This window comes from Gallus gallus, chromosome 8 (genome assembly GCF_016699485.2).
Source record: "Gallus gallus isolate bGalGal1 chromosome 8, bGalGal1.mat.broiler.GRCg7b, whole genome shotgun sequence".
Taxonomy (NCBI): domain Eukaryota; kingdom Metazoa; phylum Chordata; class Aves; order Galliformes; family Phasianidae; genus Gallus; species Gallus gallus.
The window spans coordinates 11,488,323-11,511,260 of record NC_052539.1 but is presented as its reverse complement, the minus strand read 5'-3'; the positions used below and the strand labels follow the sequence as shown (position 1 = coordinate 11,511,260).

The 22,938-nt window shown below is 39.7% G+C and overlaps 3 protein-coding genes and 1 long non-coding RNA gene across 11 annotated transcripts in view; 2 read left to right on the top strand and 2 right to left on the bottom strand.

The window, feature by feature from the left end:
• Positions 1 to 2,437, bottom strand: part of CDC14A (cell division cycle 14A) — a 59,129-nt gene extending 56,692 nt beyond the window's left edge. The window contains exons 1-2 of the mRNA NM_001177736.2: positions 2,008 to 2,437; positions 1,574 to 1,664 (exon numbers count right to left, since the gene is read on the bottom strand). Coding sequence (NP_001171207.2) covers positions 1,574 to 1,664; positions 2,008 to 2,107 — 191 coding nt within the window. The 5' untranslated portion in view covers positions 2,108 to 2,437. The remainder of the gene's footprint in view (positions 1 to 1,573; positions 1,665 to 2,007) is intronic.
• A 2,433-nt stretch (positions 2,438 to 4,870) lies between these two features.
• On the bottom strand, positions 4,871 to 12,988 carry EXTL2 (exostosin like glycosyltransferase 2). Of its 5 annotated transcripts, none has more exons than XM_422308.7 (5): positions 12,389 to 12,988; positions 11,106 to 11,175; positions 9,771 to 10,198; positions 8,017 to 8,087; positions 4,871 to 7,444 (listed from the first exon to the last, which is right to left on the bottom strand). In XM_422308.7, the coding sequence occupies exons 1-5, from the start codon at positions 12,861 to 12,863 to the stop codon at positions 6,953 to 6,955; spliced, it is 1,536 nt and encodes a 511-aa protein (XP_422308.5). In that variant the 5' UTR covers positions 12,864 to 12,988; the 3' UTR covers positions 4,871 to 6,952. The 5 variants fall into 5 exon arrangements, with proteins under 5 accessions (XP_422308.5, XP_046800898.1, XP_040560879.1 ...); XM_004936548.5 differs by having other exon boundaries at positions 5,253 to 7,444; positions 11,106 to 11,178; positions 12,525 to 12,629; XM_004936547.5 differs by having other exon boundaries at positions 5,253 to 7,444; positions 12,525 to 12,629.
• Positions 9,533 to 10,128, top strand: LOC124418140. The gene is made up of 2 exons (XR_006940018.1): positions 9,533 to 9,596; positions 10,059 to 10,128. It is a non-coding gene; the product is annotated as an uncharacterized LOC124418140 (long non-coding RNA).
• SLC30A7 (solute carrier family 30 member 7) overlaps positions 12,657 to 22,938 on the top strand; it is a 26,951-nt gene continuing 16,669 nt past the window's right edge. Inside the window, exons 1-7 of one of the 4 annotated variants that reach the window (XM_046944423.1) lie at positions 12,657 to 12,855; positions 12,932 to 13,143; positions 13,307 to 13,408; positions 18,240 to 18,353; positions 19,963 to 20,050; positions 20,423 to 20,549; positions 21,400 to 21,549. In XM_046944423.1, coding sequence (XP_046800379.1) covers positions 13,064 to 13,143; positions 13,307 to 13,408; positions 18,240 to 18,353; positions 19,963 to 20,050; positions 20,423 to 20,549; positions 21,400 to 21,549 — 661 coding nt within the window. In that variant the 5' untranslated portion in view covers positions 12,657 to 12,855; positions 12,932 to 13,063. Of the gene's footprint in view, positions 13,658 to 18,239; positions 18,354 to 19,962; positions 20,051 to 20,422; positions 20,550 to 21,399; positions 21,550 to 22,938 lie in introns of all 4 variants that reach the window. The other 3 variants (NM_001008788.2, XM_046944424.1, XM_015290612.4) reach the window with 3 other exon arrangements.

Sequence of the window (22,938 nt, the reverse complement as noted above, 5' to 3'; positions counted from 1 at the left end):
TCCTAAGCACTACCTGACTTGTATTTACATCTCTTTTCACTACTAGCTTTCCAATTTCAGAAAGATACTGATAAAAATATAATGTGGTAATCCTGCCAGCATCTCCTTCTACTTACCTGGAAATACAAGCTCCCCTAGAGATGGGAGTGAAAGGAAAAATAAGTAAAATTTTTGATGTGTTTTTACTATCAAATATTGCATACACTAATAGAGATGTACACCATGTGACAAACATCAATGGAAAATTTAGCACTGCTAATCTAGTAGAACTAGTTTGTTATACAGGATGCACTCCTGCCACCTTGCAACCGTCACTTAGTTTCTACTTCATATTACATTTTACCATTTTGAGAATACAACAGGATGAGTACTGTTAATATATCAAAAATAGGATACCTTTAGAAATGGTTCCAATAGATTACAAGTTGTCAACTCAGAAAGTATACCAGAAGTTACATGTTTACAGTCCTAAATACGCCCTAGACGGTAATAGAAGAAAGCAAAGACTTCTTTATCTTGTTTATCTGGTATTACGTTACATTCTGGTGTATGATAAACCAATACGTGGATTAAGGAGTACATTTACTGAATTTATTTCAACGATTGTTACAGAAAACACTCCCAACCCAAACAGGAAATTACAAAAGTTAATTTTGAGAAAGGATCATCAGGAATTCCATTAGAAAATAGACAGTGAAAGACAATGAAGACTCAAATGTGTGTTTAAATAAACAAACAAACAAACAAAAAACAAACCAAACCACAACCTAGAGCTGTAAGCTTTGCTTAGAAGATAAGTGACAAACAGAGGAAAATTGCTTTGCACCTTCACAGAAGCAGCACTGAAGTCATAGGCATAGGATGCAGTTGATATTCTTTAACCCCTCTCCCCCCCCCTCCCCCCCCCCCCCCGAAAAAAAAAAAAAAAAAAAAAAGTTGTGTTTTACATAAGAGGATTTCTCTGTCAAGTGGTAGGCTACGCAGGAACAGCTATCTGGGAACATAAACTAGAGCAACGACTTTGTAACTACAGCACAGAGCTATTATTTCATTTGTTTTGTATACATATTTCATGTTTCTTTGTAGAACTCCACCTACCATCAAATTAACTGTTGGCTTCCTGCTCTATCAGTATCTTCCAGGCACTAGAAGCTGTTACTTGACAGAACACTTTCTCTTCTGTTATAAAGCTACAAAAGCCAACAGGAAGTGCTGTACAAAACCTTGAAATAAGTTAGAGATGTGGCTCAAACACAAATCAAAGTTTTGCATTAATATGACTCTGCATGAAAGATGATCACTTCATACTCTAGCTACAGGAGAACACAAGAATGATCTGTTGCTTCACACAGTCATACTGAGCAACCTTCTATTTAAGACACCATTTAATGAGATGTAAAGAGTATTAAGAGATCTTCTCCAACTTATAATGGAGCTTGACAGCCCAGATACCCTGCCCTAGCTCAGCTACGAGATAACTGCTCAGCCACCATTTACAGTTATTTAAGTAGCTCTGGAAGATTTTTGGATTTTTTGTTTTATTATTTAAACCAAAAAGCTGTTTAACACTTACTTCTCATAGACCAGTTCGTCGTCAGTACAGAAGTAGTGGGTGTTCACCGTACTTTTGGGCTTATTCCGCAAAGTAGCGAAGTAGAGGCGATCTGAAAGACAGCGGAGGGCCGCGTTGCGCAGAGCGGCCCCGCCTGGCCCCGGGGCTCGCGCTGCGCTGGGCCTCTTCGGGAGCCGCCTCGGGTCCCAGGCACAGCGCCGCTGAGCAACAGGTGCCGACCCGCACCCCCCCAGACAGCAGCGGAGGAAAAACTACTGAGGCGTTCCCCACAGCAGCAGCAGGGCAGGCGGCTTACGAGAACCGCAAAGCAGAAAGAGCCGACGGAGGCAGCCAAGCGCGCAGAGCGGTGGGAGGAAAAAAAAGGGACCCTAGGGAGGCTCCACAGCAGAGCCCCCGCGACCGGGGCACGGGGAGCGCTCCTGGCTCGCTCTCACCTTTCACGAACTCGGAGGCTCCCCCCAGCACTTCGGAGGCGGCCGGCTCCATCTTAAACAGGGCGCGGAGCAGCGAGGCGCGGGTCGGCTCCGAGCTCATGGCGCTCCGGGGCAGCACTGAGACGCGCTCGCAGGGACGCGACCTGCCGCCCAGAGGAACTGCCCGCTGCGGTCCACGCTGCTGGAAGTGCCGCCCCCCGCATAGGAACCGGAGCGGGGGCAAGAGCTAGCTCCGGGACGCAGCGAGCCGCCAGGCGGGCGGTAGCCCGCAGGGACCTCGACTCCACCCCGGCCGGCCGGGAGCCGCCCCCGGATAAAGCAACCGCGAGTGGTTACCAGGCGACCGGCGGCGCTCTAGCCACAGCGTTCCCAAGCCTTTGTCTCCGCCGGCCGGGGCCGAGGTGGGCGGGCGTCCCCCTCAGCCCCCCCCGGCCCCGCCCTCCGCCTCAGCGTCCTGAGTGCGCCAGACACGGCCCCACCCTCCGCCCTCGTCCCGCTGGAGCCCGACCAGCATCGCGCCCGGCTAGCGCTTCCGCGACCCGCGGTTCTCCTTTCTGCTCCGTCCCCGCCCCGGGGCTGCGCTCTCCGGTGCCCAGCTCGCGAGATCTGAGGCGGCAGGGAGCGAGACGGGCTAGCGTCACCCCAGCGTGAGGTGGACGTGAGCGAGCTGGCAGGCCGGGCAAAAGTCTGCCTCGATGCAGAAAGGGGAAAAGGGAAGTTTCGCACGGCGCCAGAAGAGCCCCTTTTTTTCACACCCCGAACTGGGACTTATGTTTGCGAATTCCGGGCCCGGCACGAGTCGCCCTACCTTCTTGTCTGATGGACAGGCAGACCCAGCAATCACACGCTGCCTTCCCAACTCTCCTGCCTATGAGCGGTGCCCGCTGACGAGAGGGCTGCTCCCGGCCACGCCCCCCGGACGGGTCTCGCCTCAACTGCGCCCCTTCCCGCCTCCAGCGTGTGGGAAATCGCTGCGCCGCGGTCCGCGCGGCGAGGAGCGCTGCGGCGTCCAGAGGGCACCCATCCTTAGTGCGTGGAACTCCTGATACGTTGGGTCGCGCTTCCCTCTCACTGAGAAGTTACGCAGCGGCAAGACATTTCGCACACGCTGCTAAGCCTGCGGTAACGCTACACTAGGTTTTTTTTTTTTGTGTGTGTGAAAAATTGACTTCTCGTTGTTGATTCACAATACTTGAATTAGCCTATAGTTTAGTTTAATTAACCAACTGCCGAACAACCACGTTTTAAAAGCATTACATAGAAATGCCTTTCCTCTACCCCCTTCTTCAGAAAAAGCCTGCAAGTACCACAAAGCTCAATCTCATCACCACACCCAAACAGCAGAAAGCAGTACAGAAGTTTACCTCTACGAACTTAGGTAAGGAACATCATCCTTAATAAGTACTATTCTGTAGAAGATGCTTGCAAGGCCCCATAGTCTTCTGTTAGAACTAAGTTAAAAATAAAGGTTGTTGTAGGGTATTGTTTGCTTGTCATGTAAACCAATGTGCTTATCTTTTACTATATGTCTTTTTCTGCTTTTATCCTTAACTAAATCAAATACTCTATGTTTTATTCACAATCAAAGTCTTAGGGCAGAAATTCTCTCAGAACCACATCTTCGTAGCACCACTTTTAGTCAAACTTCCATCACAGGTCAGTGCAGCATACATTTCTAAGCACATGCCATGCTACTTGTTGAGAGTACATGAGTATACTCAAAGGAGCTTTAATTAAGGTATCTTTGCCAATAGAAGGAAAGATGGAACAGTGTAACAAGCTTCATACTCAGTATCTAGAATCTGAAGATAGTTCTGTGCTTAAGCCTATTCTTTGAAAATACATCTTAGCTAGGTTTGTATATTTAGGATGCAAACATGGCTATCAAAAGCTGTTTGCAGATAGCTTACATACCTTTGGCAAGATCACAAATATTGCTTTGATTGCATGCAAGTGCAGTTAGATACATTTTAAACACAGAAAATACTTAATCTTCCTCTTCTCCCCTGTGAAAATGTACTATTTATGGTTTTTAATTCTAGCATTTCCTCTTAGCTTTTATAGTATGACTCTACCTTATAAAATGCTTCCAGAATGTTTTCACCTCATACTTTTCACTATAATCATTTCCAAGTGCTATTTCTAACATTTGATCAAGCCTACAGTGACATCTTGTGGCATTTCTTTTTTTTTTTTTAAACTAGAGAAGCAATCTTCTTGTAGCCTTATCACAATTTCTGGGCTGCATCCTCTTTAAAAATTACAGATTTGTACTTCAATAATTTTTAAAAAATAGTTTGTTTTTTTTTCTCCCCAATAAAAGATTTAAGTATATATTTCAGATACCACTTAAAATCCCGTGTCACACAAACACCAATTTCTACAGAAAATTCAGAGGCAGTAATAAAGCTGTTAAGACTCCAAGATACTTCAAAATGACATCTACACAATCTCTTACTACAATAAAAAAAAGTTAATACAAAAGTTCTTAGTAAAATATTTCAAAGAATTTCAAGACACTTCTATAACCATCAAGGGACAAATTCATTACTTACAAAAAGTTATCAGCCCTTAACACAAAGAAACGTCTTTTGTTCCTAGACAAAATGAATAATGGCTAGACCTGAAGTCTGATCTTTGAATTTTCTAAGCCTAACTCATTTCAGGTGGTGTTTGGTTCTTTTAATATTTGTATTATTATTAGTTGTCACATGTAAGCCTTGCCTAAATAAAATAATCATATGCCAGCAAATACCTGTAATATATTTTTTTAAAGAGCTCTTGTTACTGCTTATCTGTATTGAACTTAAGAGCTTATTTCAGACATCTAACACTGAAAACTTGGTCAATAATGTGAAATAAACACAGAACAAATTTATGTATTTTATTTGACAAGGCTACAAATTAAATTTACCAGAATAATAAAAGCTTGTTCTATTCATTCCTTCACTGATACAGTAGAGCTCCCTGCTAAAAAAAAAAAAAAAAAAAAAACAACAAAATAAACTGAAACAAAAAGCCCCAAATAATCCCTTCTCCCTCAAAAAAAAAAAAAAAGCCCAAGATGAAGACTTGGCTGAGCTGACAGTTCACTTTACATTTTAAAAGGTAAAAAAATAACTAAAATTGTGAAAATGTAACAGATAATAATGTACAGAAGAGAAATTACAGATGACTAAAAATGAATGAAATGCAGGAAGCTAGTACTGGCTACCACTAGTAAAGTTGCACTTCTGGAAGCCTCATAGTTCTGTTTGAATTTTATTTATCACTACAGCACAGTAAATACAAACTACTATTTCACTATAACAAAATTGAACAGATTTTATGTTGCTACACAAAGCTTTTTTCTTCTTAAATCTTACAGAAATATTAGGAAGTCTTCACTGAACATAAATTCTTTAACACTGATAGAAAAAAACAGAATCCTCTGTCCTCCAGAAAGAAACCCAAAGAGTCTGTATCCAGAAACAGTTGTAAGAATGTCACATATTTCACAGATTGTTTTTCTTCAGGTAACTTATTAAAAAATAACCATACACCATCTGTGTAGACAGTGTTTATATTGTAGACATGAGCTGTTATTGATTGCCAACTTTTGAACTGTTACTGAAAATAAATTAAAACTGGCATAGGTAAGACTAAACCTAAATCAGATACCAAATTTGATTCTTCTGATACAAAAAAAATTTTAAAAATCTCTGCCTTCTTTGCTTTTCACCCATACCACAAAAAAGTTCTGTAGCTACAGTGGAAAGTTTTAACATGGGGAAAAAAACTGTTTCTAATAAAACAGAAGTTATTAAAAATTGCTATTTCTTGCCACAGATTGAGCCACAATTCAGAGACCGATAATAGTCCAGTCCTGTCACATATCACTGTACCTTAAAACACATTTTTGTTTTACGCACTCATTGCAGATTTTAATTCTGGCATCATAGATGCCAAAAACAGATAAAAGAAATCAAAGAGTAATCATTCATGTGAAAGATTGGTTTCAAAAAAAGGTAAACCTGTAATATTACAAAATGTACAAACTAGAAAAAAATGTACAACAGCTTGCTCTCATTAGCAATTGCAAATAAGACTGACTTGGGCATGTTCTCCTAACAACATACACATAGTATACCAAAAGAAAATTAAATACTAAAGACAGCATTGATAAGCAATCTCATTGATTTGACTGCATATATAATTTTCATATTTTATGTATTCATGTGTTTCTTTCATTTCCAACTGCTAAGTTCCACATTTTAACTGTTTGCAATGTTTCGGCAACTCTAGGCAAATTATTAATAAGTTGTATCAAAGAAATTATTTTCCACTACCTCAGCAGTAGTAGATATTGTAGGCAATGGCTCTAGAACTAAGATGAAGGTGGGGTACTCTCCTTCTGGTTCTTGAAACTGCTGTGAAGGCAAACCTCGGAATACAGAGCTTACATACAGATGTAAAGGAGTTTTGTACAGAAATCTAGGAGCCTAGTCAGTTTGTTGTAGCCCTTTTACAGTTACACTTGGAAATGTGTGGAGGAGAAGGAAAGGGGAAGCAGGGGAAGGAAGCATCTCAACACACAACAAAAACATGCTTAGATCTCATTTAGCTAGGTACACATTAAAAATAAAAATCTGATTATGAACACTGAAGTATAGGGGTACATTTTTAGGGGGCTGCATGTTTCTGAAGAAGTAGCCTAGTTGTAAACACTTTTCAGATTATGGGAAGAGGAAGATTTTATATATATCTTAATGTTTAGTTGTAACATTTAAAGTTTTCTGAAATTTCACCTTAGTGACTGGTAAGAAAGAATGGGAGGGGGCAATGACATAAAATGCCATATGAAAGAAACTCAGAGGCTACAAGTAAGGATGGCCAAGATGCAGTAATTACGCTTCTTTCTCTCCTTGCACTCAGTATTGCCATCTAACCCCTTAAATTCATTGGCTTACCCTCTACTTTTGTGATTGGCATAATTAGGAAACCCAAATTGGGAAATCATTATATTAGAATATTTTAAAGGCATGCCATCATAAACATTAACTAATTTATTTACACAATAAGATCTCTGTAACAAATGCTCTGCTCGGTGCCACATCCCAGAATAGCCACTGTTAGTGTCTTTTTCTAAATTTCTTAAATCAACAGGCTTCACAAACACTCCTGAAGGCTTTCCAATATGCTTTGCTACCAGAAAATTCATGGCAATATCATCACAATTCTGAGTTTCATCTATTAAAGCATGAACAGCTTCTGGTTGTCTTTGAAAGTCTTCTAAATACTTACAATGAAAAAATGCTGCACCAATAAGAACCATAGAATATTGATCTCCATTTCCAAATCCTGGGTTCTGCAGTTCAAAGCTGCCATAACTGTATACACCTGAGGGAGTAGATACGTGCTTCCTAGGAATGAATCCCACTATACGTTCTGGAAATTGCTGAAAGAAAAAGAAATCGAATATATACAAATGAAGAGCACACTGTGAAATCAAAATACATTAAATAATTTCAAGAAAGACTTTTTTTTTTTAATGAGAGGAGCATAAGCTTATGGCCAGAAAAGAGAGAACAAAACTGGTGGTATATGCTCTTCAATCTACAGAAAGATTGCGTTTTAGTAAAGTTTTACAAAATTGACATAATTTGCCTTATTCCTCACCTATCTTCAATTTGCAGCTGTATACTCGTCAGTGAAAATTAGCTTACAGACAACTCTTAGAGAAAATGCTCTTGTTGTTTAGAAACATACTCCTAACTTAAATAAGTTCAGCAATCAGCAGCTAATACGTGCATGTATAAGAAGAATTACAAGTTTGAAAACTATAGATTACAGATATATGAAGAAGAATATTTTTCCAATTTCTACTATTCAATGCTTCATGTATTTTGAAGTTGAATTTAAGGAAAGCAATGGTAGAACACTATGATATAGTACTACTCTTTCTAATTAAAACCATTAATCTCAATTGTAACTCACAAACGCTGCCTCTGCTAAGGTAGAAAACATTACCTGCCAAACAGAAAAGGCAAAAGCAAGGTCATGAGCACTGACGAGTGTATCATCATCTATCATTAAAACAGCTAAAAAAAAAGAAAGTTTTATCAAAGCATTAAAATACATGGGCACGGTATGCAATACAATATTTGACATACTGTGAAATTTCTATAACAAATAAGCTACATTGATGATCTGAATCATAACTCCCTGAAAGCAGAATCAGAAAACAGATTTTAAAGCTAAAACAAAGCTATAGCTCTGTAATAACTAGAAGTTACACTACATTTTAGATTATTTACTAGCCTACAATAAAACCCAGCAACCTCTGGCCATCTGCAGTGCAGCTCAATAGATGTTATGTTGGAAAACCTGGTGCATGTACTTGGCAAAGCAACTTCAAATTCTACTAAACTTGTGAAACATACAACTAAAAAGTTAAGAACCATTCTTTAGTGAACAAGATTTATAAGAAATTTTAAGTACACGATTTTTACCTACCTCCTCCCTGCTTGCAAGTTCTAAATGAGGAAACTTAATAAATTGTATTAGTAATGATATGACTAATCATGAATGAAAAAAAAAACTTTAAATTTTAAGCAAAACACTGTTGGAAGAGTGAAGATATTCTTACATCCCAAGTCCAGAGGCTTTAATGCATCTACGTTTATAGTCAGCACAATCCTATTAGTTTAAAAGACAAACAAAACAAAAAAAAAAGAAAAAACACTGGGGAAAGTGAAGCTTCTAGTACCTTGCTAGTAGCCATAGACTGAAACATGTTAGGAAGGAAACAGTAAACAGAATTACCCTTACTAATCACCAGTAAGGTCAGGTCTGTCATGCAATACTTGTGGTACTTCCCCCCCCCCAGTTGAAACAAACAGGCTTCATTGTTGTGCTTCCCCTAGAAAGAGCTTGGGAAGAATACTTAGATGAATAGCCAAAGACTAGGGAAAACACTGTTAAAAAGTATGCATGAATTGAGATAAAAATTCAGACAGTTAAGGCAGGTAAGTTCATCAGAAGAGCAGAACATAGTTGAGAACCTTGTCTTAAAATTGATGGATTAAGTCATCTGCTTATTAAATGGCTTAAGTCTAAATTAACAGAGACTGAACTACCTACCTCTCCACAACACAGAAAATAGACAACAAACACAGTTGTACAACCCAACAAAATGCATTTGATAGCTGTTTCTCCTTACTACAATGCTTCTACCCTGCTACTGCTACCGCTACCTACTGAGTACTAGCATACAAGCTTCTCTTACATCCCCAACATTCAATTAAACAGCTTAATAGCTCTAAAGATTACTAGAAAGTACAACTCAGACTCTTTTATAGCTTTGTAGGGGAACTGTTACGTCAGGACTTGGACTGGTGATTGAGCACCTGCTGAAGGGGTGTGGCTGGCCCAGAAAGTACAGGCAAATTGTTTGCACCTGTGCTGCCCATCTGACCAGAAGGGGTGGATCCAGGGTGGAGGCACCTTGGGCTCATATAAGGGCTAGATACTAAAAAGAGAACATCTCTTAGTGCAAGGTTGCTTCTTAGAGAGTATTGTGTTGTTAGAGCAGCTCTGTCAACAGTTGGGTAAGTTTAACAGCTTAGTTCTTCTTTCTTTATATTATTCTTTGTCTACCTGTAAATACTTCACCTAGTGTTGCAAAGAACCTGTAAGGAGAATTTTGTTCCTTCATGGGAAGAACAAGCATGTAGCTTTTATGTATAAAAATATAACTAGAAGTAATGTGATCTGTTCATTACCTTCTGTTTCCAGTTCAGGGAAGTTCTGGAGCCTGTTCCTCATATGGTTTACAGACTGAGCTTTAAAAATAACAGGGACAGGATGAGGACCTAAGGAATTCCACATTTCCTCTGGCATTTTCTCTCCAACATTATTCCACACAACAATTACTTTATGTAAATGGGGGATGGCTTGATAATGATTTAATAGCTTTAGTAGCAAGTCAGTTCTATTATATGTCTGCATAATAAGAGTAAATGAATCCAGTGCAGGCTGACCCTGGGTTTTTGATTCCCTTTTAAAATTAGGCGCTTTATCATCTTTGATACTGGGGAGCAAAGCTGTTAAAGCTCCTGCCACAAGTAGTAAGATGATGATCATCACAGAAGTGAAGTATAGTAGGCGGATTCTCATAATTCTTCCTGGAAGTTTACAGAGGTAAGAATACCTTTAAGAGAAGTGACAGAAAAGGAGAACTTATTAATCCCACATACAGATCTCTTGAGCAAAGTTTATATGACACTAAATTCATTCAGGTAAACAAATGACTGTATATATGAAGAGAATTTTAGGACTTCAGCCAATTACTTATCTCTATTGAGAGAGATACTTCTGGTACTCAGTTTCTAATGTCTACTTGCCTTTTACTTTCACTTTTTGTTAACTTTTGCAGAACAGGGAAATTGAAAGTTAACTTAAAGTAATTCTTTAACTCCAGATTGTCATCTCTTATTTTCTCAGTATAGCATTTTTAGCTGAACATTCATACACCACACCAAACCCATCCACCTGAAAATAGAAAGCATTTGAACAGGGATTCCAGCACTGCACAAGCTGTGCCTTAGCTGGGAGAAGGGAGATTTGGTGCCTGCTACTGAGGCACCTTTTGCCACCTTAGTATAAGGCAAAGGTTTCTGGATCCTCCTGGTTTTGGAACTATGAAGGAGATTTTACAAAGTGGCTGCTACAAAGGTAGTCTCTTCTACAAAGAGCCTCTTAGGTGGTCCCAGTTTTTGAGGCCTTAGCAAGACCTGTCAGTCACTGCATCCCATTGTTTGTACCTCAAGTGATGTGTCATCCACAGCTATTGCTCTTCCTCTAGTTGCATGGTGGATATACACTGAATACATGATAAATATTCTAAGCCACTATTAAGCAATTATTCACCTGTAAATATTACACATTACTCCACTATTTTTTTCAGGCTTTCATTGCAGAATTCTCACTAAGTGAAGTGATCCAGGAAAGTCTCATCAATTAAAATTTGCTTCTTAACAAGTTTTGATCACTTTTTTCTGCAGTGCACATACAATGACTGAAATGAATTATATTATTATTTTAAAAACTCTACCTACCTCATCATTGCCAGATGAGACTGTTTCCTCCCTGTTGTTTTTATAGGACAGTTGTTTGTGATCTTATAATCTGCTGGCAATTAAAAGAAGTTGCAACTGAGGATAAACAGCTAACATCCATACTACTCTGCATCTTTTGGTATTTTAACATTCTTTTTGCTTCCTGACTGCTGTGAATGTTCTTGGCAATTACCCAATCTGTTTTTCTATTGCTTAGCTGAGAAATTGTCTCTGCATTTCAATGATCTTTCCCAAAACTGCTAAACCAGCTGGTTAGAAAAGAAGTCAAACACATTACTTAGTTCACCAGGAAGCACTGAAATAAACATTTGGCTACCACAGTAAGCCAAGCTGTCCCAGTAACAGTGGCTTCGTTTTTGGCTCATCCTCTTCAGACTCTCCTCCCTCTAAATGCACCAGGTGCTTTACAGGCTTAAGGCATTGAGTTTGTTTTCCTACCTGGTATGCCAGATAGCAGAATGGGAAGCAAGCAAGTGCAAATACAAAAAGGATTACACAAGATGCAGGGCAGTAACCCAATAAAATTGTATTTGTTTCTTTGGTTGCTGGGGAGGAATTTAATTTTTTAAAACTAGTTGAACAAAGAAAGGGAGTATTTTTATTTAAGAGTGGTACTATGAAAATTTAGAGGGCAAGGAATTACATTAATAGCTTTTAAAATGTGGAATTTTATGATAGCTGATAATAATGAATGTATACATAATGCATGTATGTACACAGCCTGTTAGTCAGCATGCCCATGTCTTCCTGAGCCTGAGGTCGTCCACTTCTATCATGACCTAATTTTATGAGGCTGCGGGAGTCATTGAAACACTTTCTGAAATTAACCCCTGGTTTTGGTTGCTTCATCTTATAGTTTATAGGTGCAGCTGGCAGCAGTTGCTGTGCTTTGCTGAGGCCCAGAATACTTTTGTTATGTGTAAGTTACAGAGATGAGCCCTAAGTTCTCTTCCTCCTGTTGCAATCTGGTCCAACAATGCTTAACAACACTGATGATTAATCAATAAAAATGTAAAAGCATGAGGCAGGTGGAATTCTAAACATTGTTAACTGTGATAATGAAGCCTTTTAGCTTTCCGTATGTTCTTACTCAATTGCATACTAATAATAACCAGGAATTGTGTTATATAGTGGCTGCTTAATTGTCCATACAAAATTTATAGAATCGGCTTTGCAGTGCTTCACTGTGATCAGTTTTGCCAATTAAGTTACAGAATTACAACGTGGAATGAAAAACTAAACAGTGCCCCTGGGGAACACACCTTCAGACCAAAACCAGTACAAACGAGACTTGGAAGCCACCGTGCAGTGTGTCAACCCTCGCTCCGAGGGCGCCACCGCAGCCTGTCCTAGCAGCCGCCCGCAGCACCACCACCCGCTGACCGCAGCCGTGCCTACCCGCTGAGCCCCGCACGGCAGGGCCGGGCCCGGCGCCGCAGCTCGGCCGCTCCAGTGACTCAGGGACGGCCCGGCCGGGAACACCACAGCAGCGCCGCCGTGCCCGCTTCCTGTGGGCGGCCCGCGCTTCCTGCCGGCCGCCGCGCTTTGCCGTGTAGGGGGACCCGCCGCGGGGAGCGCGAACTCGGCCGTAGCGCAGCCTGCAGGGGCGCAACCCGCTGGAGCGTGAGGTGCGCCGGCCGCGGGGTGGGGCGGGCGCTTTCTGTAGGGACGCCACAGCGGCTGGTTTGGGACCAACGGGCGTGGTGACCGCAGCGCATCTGGCAGCATTGTAAGCATAACACCGAGGGACGGCTGGCGTGGGAGCGGTGAAGGCACCTTCGACTCATGAGTTTTGTAATCTGCAGCCGGAGGAAGCCGCCACCTCAGCAAAAGTGCCCCGGGAGCCACGGCCGCGCAGGCGCGGGGCGGCAGACCGGAAGTGAGTGCTGAGGCCGGTTGCGGGCCTCCTTCTGTCCCGCACGTCGCGGCCCAGCACCATGCTGCCCCTCTCCATTAAGGACGATGAGTACAAGCCGCCCCGGCTCAACCTGTTCAGGAAGATGTCGGGATGGTTCAGGTAAGGGCACCGGGCGCTGGGGTGGGGCGCCGTAGGGGCCGGGCCCGCGACCGAGCCCCCGCGGAGAGTGAGGGGGTGATGCTGGAGTCACCAGGTGAGCGGCTGCGCCTTCGGCCGCTTCCTCCCGGCGACCTGGCCGTGACCCGCGCGTGTTCCCTGCTAGGTCCATCTTGGCGGACAAGACCTCCCGCAACCTCTTCTTCTTCCTTTGCCTCAATTTGTCCTTCGCCTTCGTGGAGCTGCTGTACGGCGTCTGGAGTAACAGGTACTGACGGCGGGGTCCCGAGCGGGGCGGCTCTGCGCGCAGGAAGCGGCGCCTCTCGGCAGGCTGTTGCCACGTCTCCTTTCGATGGGGCCGGAGCTGGGGCTGGGGCGGGACGGAGAGGCTCGGGGTTGTGCGGGCGGGACTGGCCACTGCTCTCCCGTCCTGAGCCCGCGGGGCAGGCGGTGAACGCTGGCGGCAGAGGAGCTTTCTCGTGGAGACAGCGTGAGGGAGGAGAAGCCAGGCCGTGGGGTGAGTCTCGGGAGCCGGGGGCTGTAACCGCTTCCGCAGGGTTCCTTCTGGGGATGGAACTTGGTGAAGTGCGGGCTGGGTGGCAGGAACTGACTGTCTTCAGTCGTGAGTGAGAAATAAGGATCGAAGCATACTGGTATAGCAAAGTGGTGCCTCACATAGCACGTAAATTTGCAGTTAGGAAGGATAGTAGGGATTTGATTAAACTGCTGTTGAAGAACTTATAGTAATGCGTAATCAGGAAGCTTCTGTACAGCTGCGTGATGTACAAATAGCAAACAGATCTTATAGTGTCTTCATCTGACGTGATTCTTTGATTGAGTTGTTTAATGGTGGTATTTCTAAGTTGGTATTTCAGGGATCTGCCATGGACATGTGTTAAGCCCAACAGTGTGGTGTTGTGTATTGAACCCAGAGACCTTCATCAAAAGTCACAGTATGAGCACAGATTGCTGGAACTTCTGATCAAGAGTCTTAAAAGAGCAGCTGTGCAGATTTGGAAAGAGCTGTACCTTTTCATTTGTTGTCTTTTTCTAAGTCTCTCAAACTGCATGATAAAATCCTTAACCTTGACTACGGACACTGCTGCTGTCATGCTAGTGAGAACACCACATTGTCTTGGGCACGGATTGTCTCCGCACTGCACTGACTACCTTGGATATACTTAGTTTTGACTTTAATTCACTTTCCAGATTGTGTGTGGACTGTTGTGTACACAGTCTATGTTAGTATGAATATTTTGCTGAATAGCTCAGAAGATGTAAATTTTTTTCTAAATGGCTCAGACAAGTTCATACAAATTTTTCATCTTTCTTTTAAGCAAAATATTTTTTTATAGTGTAATGAGGAAATAAATCTGTAGCAGAAAAGGTCCTGCACCAGAGCTAAGAAACTGAAATGACACTTGTCCGAAATTTGAAGAATTGACTTGACTGGAATTGAGAGAACATGTTGATTCATTTGGTTTGGAAGTTAAGAATTAGGGTTTGAATATTCATTAGTTGGTCCTCTTGTTTATATTTCAAATAAATAGTTTCCAATATCTTTACACTGAGTCTAGGTTTTAGACTTAAATGAAAAAGCATTTTATCAAGGATCTCCTTGATAGAGAGGCATTCCTACAGTCAAAGTGAATGGTTCGTGTCTTGAAAGAACAAATATGTAATAAGCAAAAAAAGAGCCATATAGGGAAAATAAACTCTGATATCTGAAGAGCACAGCTCCTTTGGCTGTCAGCATGAGAAATGCAGAAATGGAACACCTCTGGAGGGGATTTCCAGTAATGTCTTGGAGCACACCTTTATTTCAGTGCTATCTTGGTCTATCTTGAGTATGGCAAGTGATACTTAATACTGCAAGTGTTAGAAGCATGTTGAAGATGATCTTGACTTGTACTTTCCAGTCTACTTCATGATGCTAATGAGGTGGATGGCAAGATTAAAAAGTTGCCATGATTATTCAGATAATTCTCCTCTTGGCTGCCAGACTATGGATTTTGTTTGATTGTGATTCTGAAAAACAGGCTTTTATCCGTTTAAATTTAAGCACTTAATTGTGAGTTCTTTATCTCCATTGTTCTTATTTGAAAATTAATCTATGATTTCAGCCCTCAAAATTGTTGGTAACAAGTTCTAAAATCTTCAGGTTTTTTTTCCTTTTCAATTGTTATTTCTTATATATTTCTAACTTCTTGTTTGCTGAGTTACTATGTTTTTTCCCTTAAATGACAAAAACAGTAAGTTATATGATTATCTTACAACTGTTCTGAGATATTGATGTTCACAAAGCTCAGACAACAGATTTGGATGCCGCGTTTTCCTAACTTAGAGCTTAAAGTTGAAATCTGCTGCTTGAGTTACTCTAAGATATTAACCACCACACATGTATTTGAGTTACTTATTCAGCTGTGGAAGTGTCCTCATTTATATGCAGTGTCTTCTACTACAGAGTTTCTGCTAAATATCCTGTGGATTCCAGCGGAAGTTCTTACATACCTTGTGCATTACTAGTGGTTAACTGGATTACTTGCTTACCTTAGTAATCACTATGCACCAACTTTTTGTGTCTCTTTAATTTACAGGTCATTCAAAAAAAACTCTCGTATGCAATCAGATTGGTCTTTTATTAGGCTTCCTGTCCTTTGTGCAGCAGAATCACTTATTGCTGTACCTATAATACTATGCCATGCAATGAAACATATTACAGATAATTTGTCCTGACCAATGTTGATAAATCCAGTGCTTCTGTTTGCTCTGAGATGTTTGCTTAAGTCTTGAAAGAGGTGGAGCTGTGTTGGTTTTGTAGCTGTGGTAAGTCTTGTAGATCTGAGCACAGTGCCATGATCATTGGCTGTATGACTTGTGGCTATAGAGCTGGTATGGTATTTGTTTTTTCACTAGCAGTTGGTTCTTAGGCACTCCTCTTTTCCAAGAGACTATTAAAAAAAAAAAATAAGGCTCTTCATTACCATTGCAAACTTACGATTATAGTCACCCTAATTGCCTCCTACCTGCATGTGTTGGGTCTTTTTTTTTTCATTGAATCTTCTGTATTTCTTAGTACGAGAATGAATTGTTTTCCTAGAGATGTCACCTGGTTTTGGGGAGGGGGAGAACTTGTCACCCACACCCTTAAAGAATTTGATAGGGAATTAGATTCTGCTGCTTCCTACGTGTCCAGCCTTTTGTCTTTTAAACGTTTTTTTTTTCCAGAATTATTTAATTTATCTGTTGCTGTAGCAGCTAAGGATATTTTAATAAGTTACCATAGACTTCCTGAAGTGTCTTACAGGTGTATATGCGTTTGTGTGGGTATGTGAAGTGCGTATTTATATATAAATATATAAAACAAGACTTTTGTTCTCTCTTGTCCTCCATACCTGCTTTTGCAGTTGCATGTTTTGTCTGAAATACTTAATTCTGAAGTTTATTTCAGTTAGGCTAAAAGGGTTAGCTTGCTAATGTCGAATAATTCCAAGTTTGTTTAATAACTGTTTGACTTCAATGCGAATCTAGCTGTCCTCCAAGACTTGATGCTGCCAGTAATCTTGGTCAAGCTATAAATCAGAATCTAACAACAAATGGGTGTTACTGGAAGTGTGGTGGAGAGAGAGATAACTGGGACTTCAGAAGAAAATCAGTGTATTAAACTTCTTCCAAGATGGTCACTGGATAACCTTACCTTTATTTGCTTATTGAAATAACACATCTCAGCGATGTGTTGTGCTGATATTTTATACTTTATTGTGGTTCTGATCAAGATTTGGGATGATCCTTAGCAGCTGATTGCCTGTTGGTATCCATTGGCCAGCTGAATTTTGCGAGGTGAAGTGAAATGTTTATTGAAAATAGCTCAATGGAACCTTATCAGCAGGTGAGAATTAAAGCTAAAGATTTGAAAAGATAGCTTTTTATCATGTGGAGCCTTTTGAAACTGGCACTTAACGCTAGTTAATTCCTCTGAGTAAACTTTTTTTTATGTTCTCTAATAAATATTAGACTAAGCTTTCCTGAGATAACTGAGATATTTCATGTACCTTGAGGAAAACCAGGCTGTTTGGTCCCTGATATTAAAGAGAGATTTGATCACAGTACAAAAGGAAATTTATATTCTAATAGCTATCTGTTCTCTGAAGGAATATTCCTCTGGAAGCTGCAGGGCTTGTGTTACTTGTATTGCTAGTGAGCTGCATTTTGTGCATGTTCTCTGCCAGTTCAAAACTTCGTTCATTTAGGTTGTGGCTTAACTAATCAAGGCAACGTCTCAGCTATTAATATTTTTAATTTTCATTGTAGTACAAATACCTACAGTCCTTGGGTATCTATACTCATGATAATAGTCCCGATAAATGGTATTTTTTCTGGTCATGTCATTTTTGTCAGGAAGTAGAACTACTAGAGCTGAGAAATCGAACTTAAATTTTGTTCAGAAAAAAGCCTCATTTGCTGTGTGTGTATATAGTAGGTGTTCTGAAAATCTGTAATAGCTTTCTGTAGATCCTAAGTATTTGCTGAAAGAGTTGAAAGATGCTTTGTAACTGGGTGAAATAGATAATGTTCTTTAGAAGGAACATAATAAAGATGATGTGTTTTTTCTAAGCTGTTTTCTAAAGTTAAGTTCTTTGATAAGCTTTTCAAAGGTTTTTAGATGTTGCAGTAATTCTGTGCACCTTGTGGGGGAGTTCTGTCATAAAGTCAACAGATGAACATATCTTGTCCTCCATTCCATGGTCATTTTGGTATTGATAAGCAGAGCTCTTTTTATTTGTGGATGTGTCTACCTCTGGGGCTTTGATTTGTGTCAGTGGAATTCCCTCCCACCCATCATCCCAACATATGCCAGATGGATTTCTTGCTAAGCACTCTTTCAAAGCAACCTCAGTAGGCTGACAAGCAGGTTTGTCAGCACACAAACTGCCTTTGTCATCCACCTTATATTGGTGGTCTGGTGTGGGTTTGTCCCCTGAGCTAGCAGAACTGTGCCGGAGGCTTAGAAGCAGTGTATTCTTCTAGTGCGTAAAAGATTGAATGCTCTGTTTTTTTTCTTGTGCCCAACATAACATTTTTTTTCTGTTCTTTTCCAGCTTAGGTTTAATATCAGATTCTTTTCATATGTTTTTTGACTGTACTGCTCTATTGGCTGGATTAGCAGCTTCAGTTATTTCAAAGTGGAGGTCAAATGATGCTTTCTCATATGGGTAAGAAACTTCAGGCTGTTAACTTAATGTGTGCACAAAACCTGTTTTTGTAGAACATGGAAAAGTTGTATTGAAAATATGCTTTTTAAGGTGAATTATTTAAACCTTTATTGTATTTCTCTAGAAGTAGGAAAAAATGTAAAGCTGCTGCTTCTGATGAGTATATTTCATTGCTAAGAGCTCTGCAATAGTACTAGTGTAACCATGTTACAGAACACAAAGGTGTTATGCTTTGTCATGTGCACAGCACAGGTGATTTGCCCACACAGTGAGCTGGGGTATATCACAGGGAATTGCAAACTGCTGTTGCCCCATACCTTATTCTGAAAGTTATCTCTGAAAGGCCCTAGGTCTAGGAGATGCTGCACCTGAGATTATGAACCATGCATTGCAGACCCAGCAGGATTCAGCTGGTGTAGTTGTCTTTAACAGCTGTGGCTGCCACTAAAGTTCCCATTACTGCAGCTGTCCTCCAGGTATCCTTTGTGGATATAATTGTTGCAGTTGGTTCTGTTTCAAGGGCACTTGTTTCAATTGTGCATTGCAGTTGTGCCTATAAAACAGTACTGATGATACAGTAGTATTAATCAGTCATACTGATTAACAGCAGCTGAGCTATAAGGTGGGTTGCTGCATTGCTCATAGTGTTACTGACCTGAATGTCAACATTTAATTTCAGCTGTCTTGCATAAGAGTGCATCATGTTTGAGACTCAAAGCACTGTTTAATCAAGGTGGAAAATGGAATATCTAGGAATCAGTTTAGGAGGAATTTATTTTGCTATGAACTAACTGCAGTGAAGGCAGGTTCTGTCTTAGCTACTGCTCTGCACTTAAACAGCTACTGTTCCACATATGAGAGAACAGCTACCATTTATTAAATCTGGTGCTTCCTCCTTTGGAGTTGCATGTTAATCTAATGATGTTTTTCTTTAATTGGACAAGTATGTAAGAAATATTTATTTTGTGACCTTTACTAAAAATCCCCTACTAAAAGGGAAAGAAATTAATGTCTGACTTTTTTGAAATTAAACAAAACTTTTCATCAGCCATCTTAAATAAGTATGTGAGACATAACCGTATTTTGTAGTTTCTAAATATATATTTATACTGTAACATCATGCACAGATTATCTTAAATGGGAAATATTGTAAATCTTTCATCTAGGCCAGGTAATGGCTGCAGAGGCAAGCTCTTGTGTTTAGGTCTTTGGAATAAGAACAATACTTGGGTGGGTTAAGGCTTAGGCTTGTTTTGGGCTAGTGTCCTGCTTGCTTAATTTTCTGTACTGGTCTTGCTTTCCCTCCACTTATTGCTTCACTGTTTTATTACTGTTACCTTTCAAGTGATCTCAGGACTTGTTGTTTTCTACTTAGAATATGGAAGCTGAGTAGAAGTTGGCTGTAGTTGTAAATTTCTTTGTCAACATGGAAAATAGTTCATTACATATAAGTTATCTGTAGTTTATATACTTTGTCTTATTTAGGAATTCCTTGTGTAATATAACTGCTTGAGAAGTAGATAATTTTTCAGTTTTGAAGCTTTGCTTTTTAATTTCCCACCTCTAAGTGGATGTGGTGATATCTGCTGTTGCTTTTTGTTTTTTGTAGATATGTTCGAGCAGAAGTACTTGCTGGTTTTGTAAATGGTTTATTCCTCATCTTTACAGCATTCTTTATTTTTTCTGAAGGTGTTGAGGTATGTGATGGGGTGAACTGTACTATCAATTTCTATTTGTAGAGTGTATCTGGCGGAGATAAAATTACTGAAATCATTGCTTAAGAATCTGGGATCTGAACAAGAGTATAGGGCAGTCTGGAATTGCTTTGTGATGTAAACCCATTTTTTTCCCGTAAGTTAATAGTAACTTCTTAAACAGCATTTTGATTTACAACAGCATTGTCAGATTTAGAGTGTGAAATTCCTGAGTAATTCCTAATGATGTCTTTATGTATACCTGCTTATTTAAGAAAGCACAAAACTGCTTAGATACAGGAGCAACCTTTCTCAGTGCCTTTTACTACTGTGATGAGACTGAAATGCTATATTGTTTCTTGTTTTTATTTCTAGAGGGCACTGGAGCCTCCTGATGTGCATCATGAGAGACTTCTTCCAGTTTCTATACTGGGATTCATTGTAAATCTTATAGGAATATTTGTTTTTCAACATGGAGGTCATGGGCATTCACATGGCTCTGGTAGGACACGTATTTTTCTGGGTTTGTTTTTTTTTACATTTAAGCATCCTGTGTTCTAGGACACTGTTACCCATTAGTGAGAGCCTCAGTATTATGTTTTTAGGTCTTTTTAGTGGCAATCCTAGCCAAATGACTTATTGCAGTATCAATTTTCACATTTTAACACTAGCATTAGTGTGTACCGCTGTACTTAACTCACCCATTAACCTGCAAGGCCTAGAAATGCATAATCTGCTTTCTGTAATGTGAATTCTACTGCACATTCTTGGAAGAGAATTTTTTCTCTTGCAGAGTATCTTTTGAATAAAATTAAACTGTAGTTAGTCAGGGTCTTTCCTGGAGAAAGAATTAACCAGATGTTTGAATCAAATTTTAAGCGTGGGATGAAGATTCAGGTACTTTTCAACTTCATGGTTTTTTAATTTTAAATGCAACACTTGTGTAAATTTTTGTGGTAAATGTTATTTCTGTTTTTTTTCTACAAAGCTAATTGATATCCGTTCCAGCTTAGCCTCTGAACTGTGATACAGACTCATAGAAGAAGCTTAAATTTTTAATGTATGAACAGTAGCATGTTTCAGTTTTCTATCTGCTTTCAACAGACTTGTAACAAATGTTGTGCACATTTTTCAAGCTGTGTTAAAATAACTACTCAAATCAGATATAATTCATACAGCTACATGCAAAGGTTTATATTTCAAAAAGCTTGTGTTAATTGTAAACTAAGAAATTTGCTTAAAGCCATGCCTTGAGGTGACCTACAAGATGAATAGACTTTAGGTAGCTGAGAAACAAATGTAAGTTTACTTCTATTCAGCGCTTGCGTTTATACTCTAATATTTGTTTATAGGGCATGAGCACAGCCATTCTCTATTTAATGGAGGTCTCAGCCATGGGCACAGTCACAGAGGTCATGGTCACAGCCATGAGCATAAACATGGACACACTCATGATCATGGCCATAGCCATGGACTCTCTCATGGTCAGGATTATTGCCATGGTAAGTACTTAGTGTCATAAAACATCACTTGATTCAATTTAAATTTGACATTACTGATGTTTCTGAACAGAAGAGAGGTTGCTGACTGCTTATTGCTATAAGTATGCAGAGAAATGTTTTTTCACTTGTGATCAATGAAGTGTTGTTGTATAGGTTTTGTTCTACCTAAATTTTTGGACTGTTCATCTTTGTTATATGCAGGCTAAAGATAAAAGCATGCATGCTATAGCAACATAATGAAATCAGATATCAAGTGCTTTATTTCAATTTTTGATCAAAATAATAATAACTTATGCCAGTGTTCTCAATTGAATTGACTTCAGAGATTAAGGTATTGGGAAAGATAAATGAGCAATTTTCTTGTGGGTACTTAGGAATTGATTTGTTACGTATGGAGTGTGATCTTAACTAGATCTTTTTTTCTTGTTTTGGGCACTTGTAATCTGTTTTAAAGCTAGTTATGAGAAAGGTATTCTGTATCTTTGCTATGCTTAAATCTTTTCCTTAAAGGCAAACAATCTGAAGAGACATCCCCACAAAATATGATCGCTAGCCTGCACTACAGGAGAAGAGACAGTGTGGTTGCCACCTGTTTGAAACAATGTGAATTAAAGCCTTGTTGTAATACTGCATTGTTGATCCTTTCTGTTTGAGCTGTGAATTAAATCTTAGGTAACAAAGGATATGTTGTTCTCTGCTCTGAATATGCACAGCAGCTTGTGACAGGAGGTGACAAAGAGTATAGAAAAACCTTTACTTAGGCCTTCTAGTGGATATGTGTATTAGAAAATTGATAATTCTGAAATATGGCTGGAAAATATGAACTCAGTGTTGTCATTGCTCTTCCAGTCCACTCCCGGTGAAACGAAGAATAATATATTCTTATTATGCACCAATATATATTGGTGCAATTTAATATTCAAATCAATTCATGCATAAATTATTTTATATCCTCTCTGTAAGTCATTGGCTATCCTTCAACGTTTTTTTCTTAAAAAAAAAACATCTTTTTCTCTTACATTGCTACAGAGGCATTGATCTGCTTGAATAAGAGAATTTTTTTATTCAGTTTTGGCTTCAAGTCTTATTCTTGTTTTAAATGCTCAGGGCAAAGGCTTAACTGAAATATTCCTTGGTAACAAATATGATTGTATTCTTGCTTGCTCTGTTGTATGACTCGTATTCTTGGTGTGGCTTCTTTTGCTAATTACTGGAAAGGTTTCATTTCTCAACTTTCATTTAAAAAAAAAGTTGATTTTAAAAAAATCTATTTGCACATATATACACTATATATTTTTTTATATAAAATATACTATTGTGTGAAGCTGTGCTTTCTTTAACAATCCATGTTTTAAGACTTAGTTGTTGCATTAAAAAACAAAAGCTACA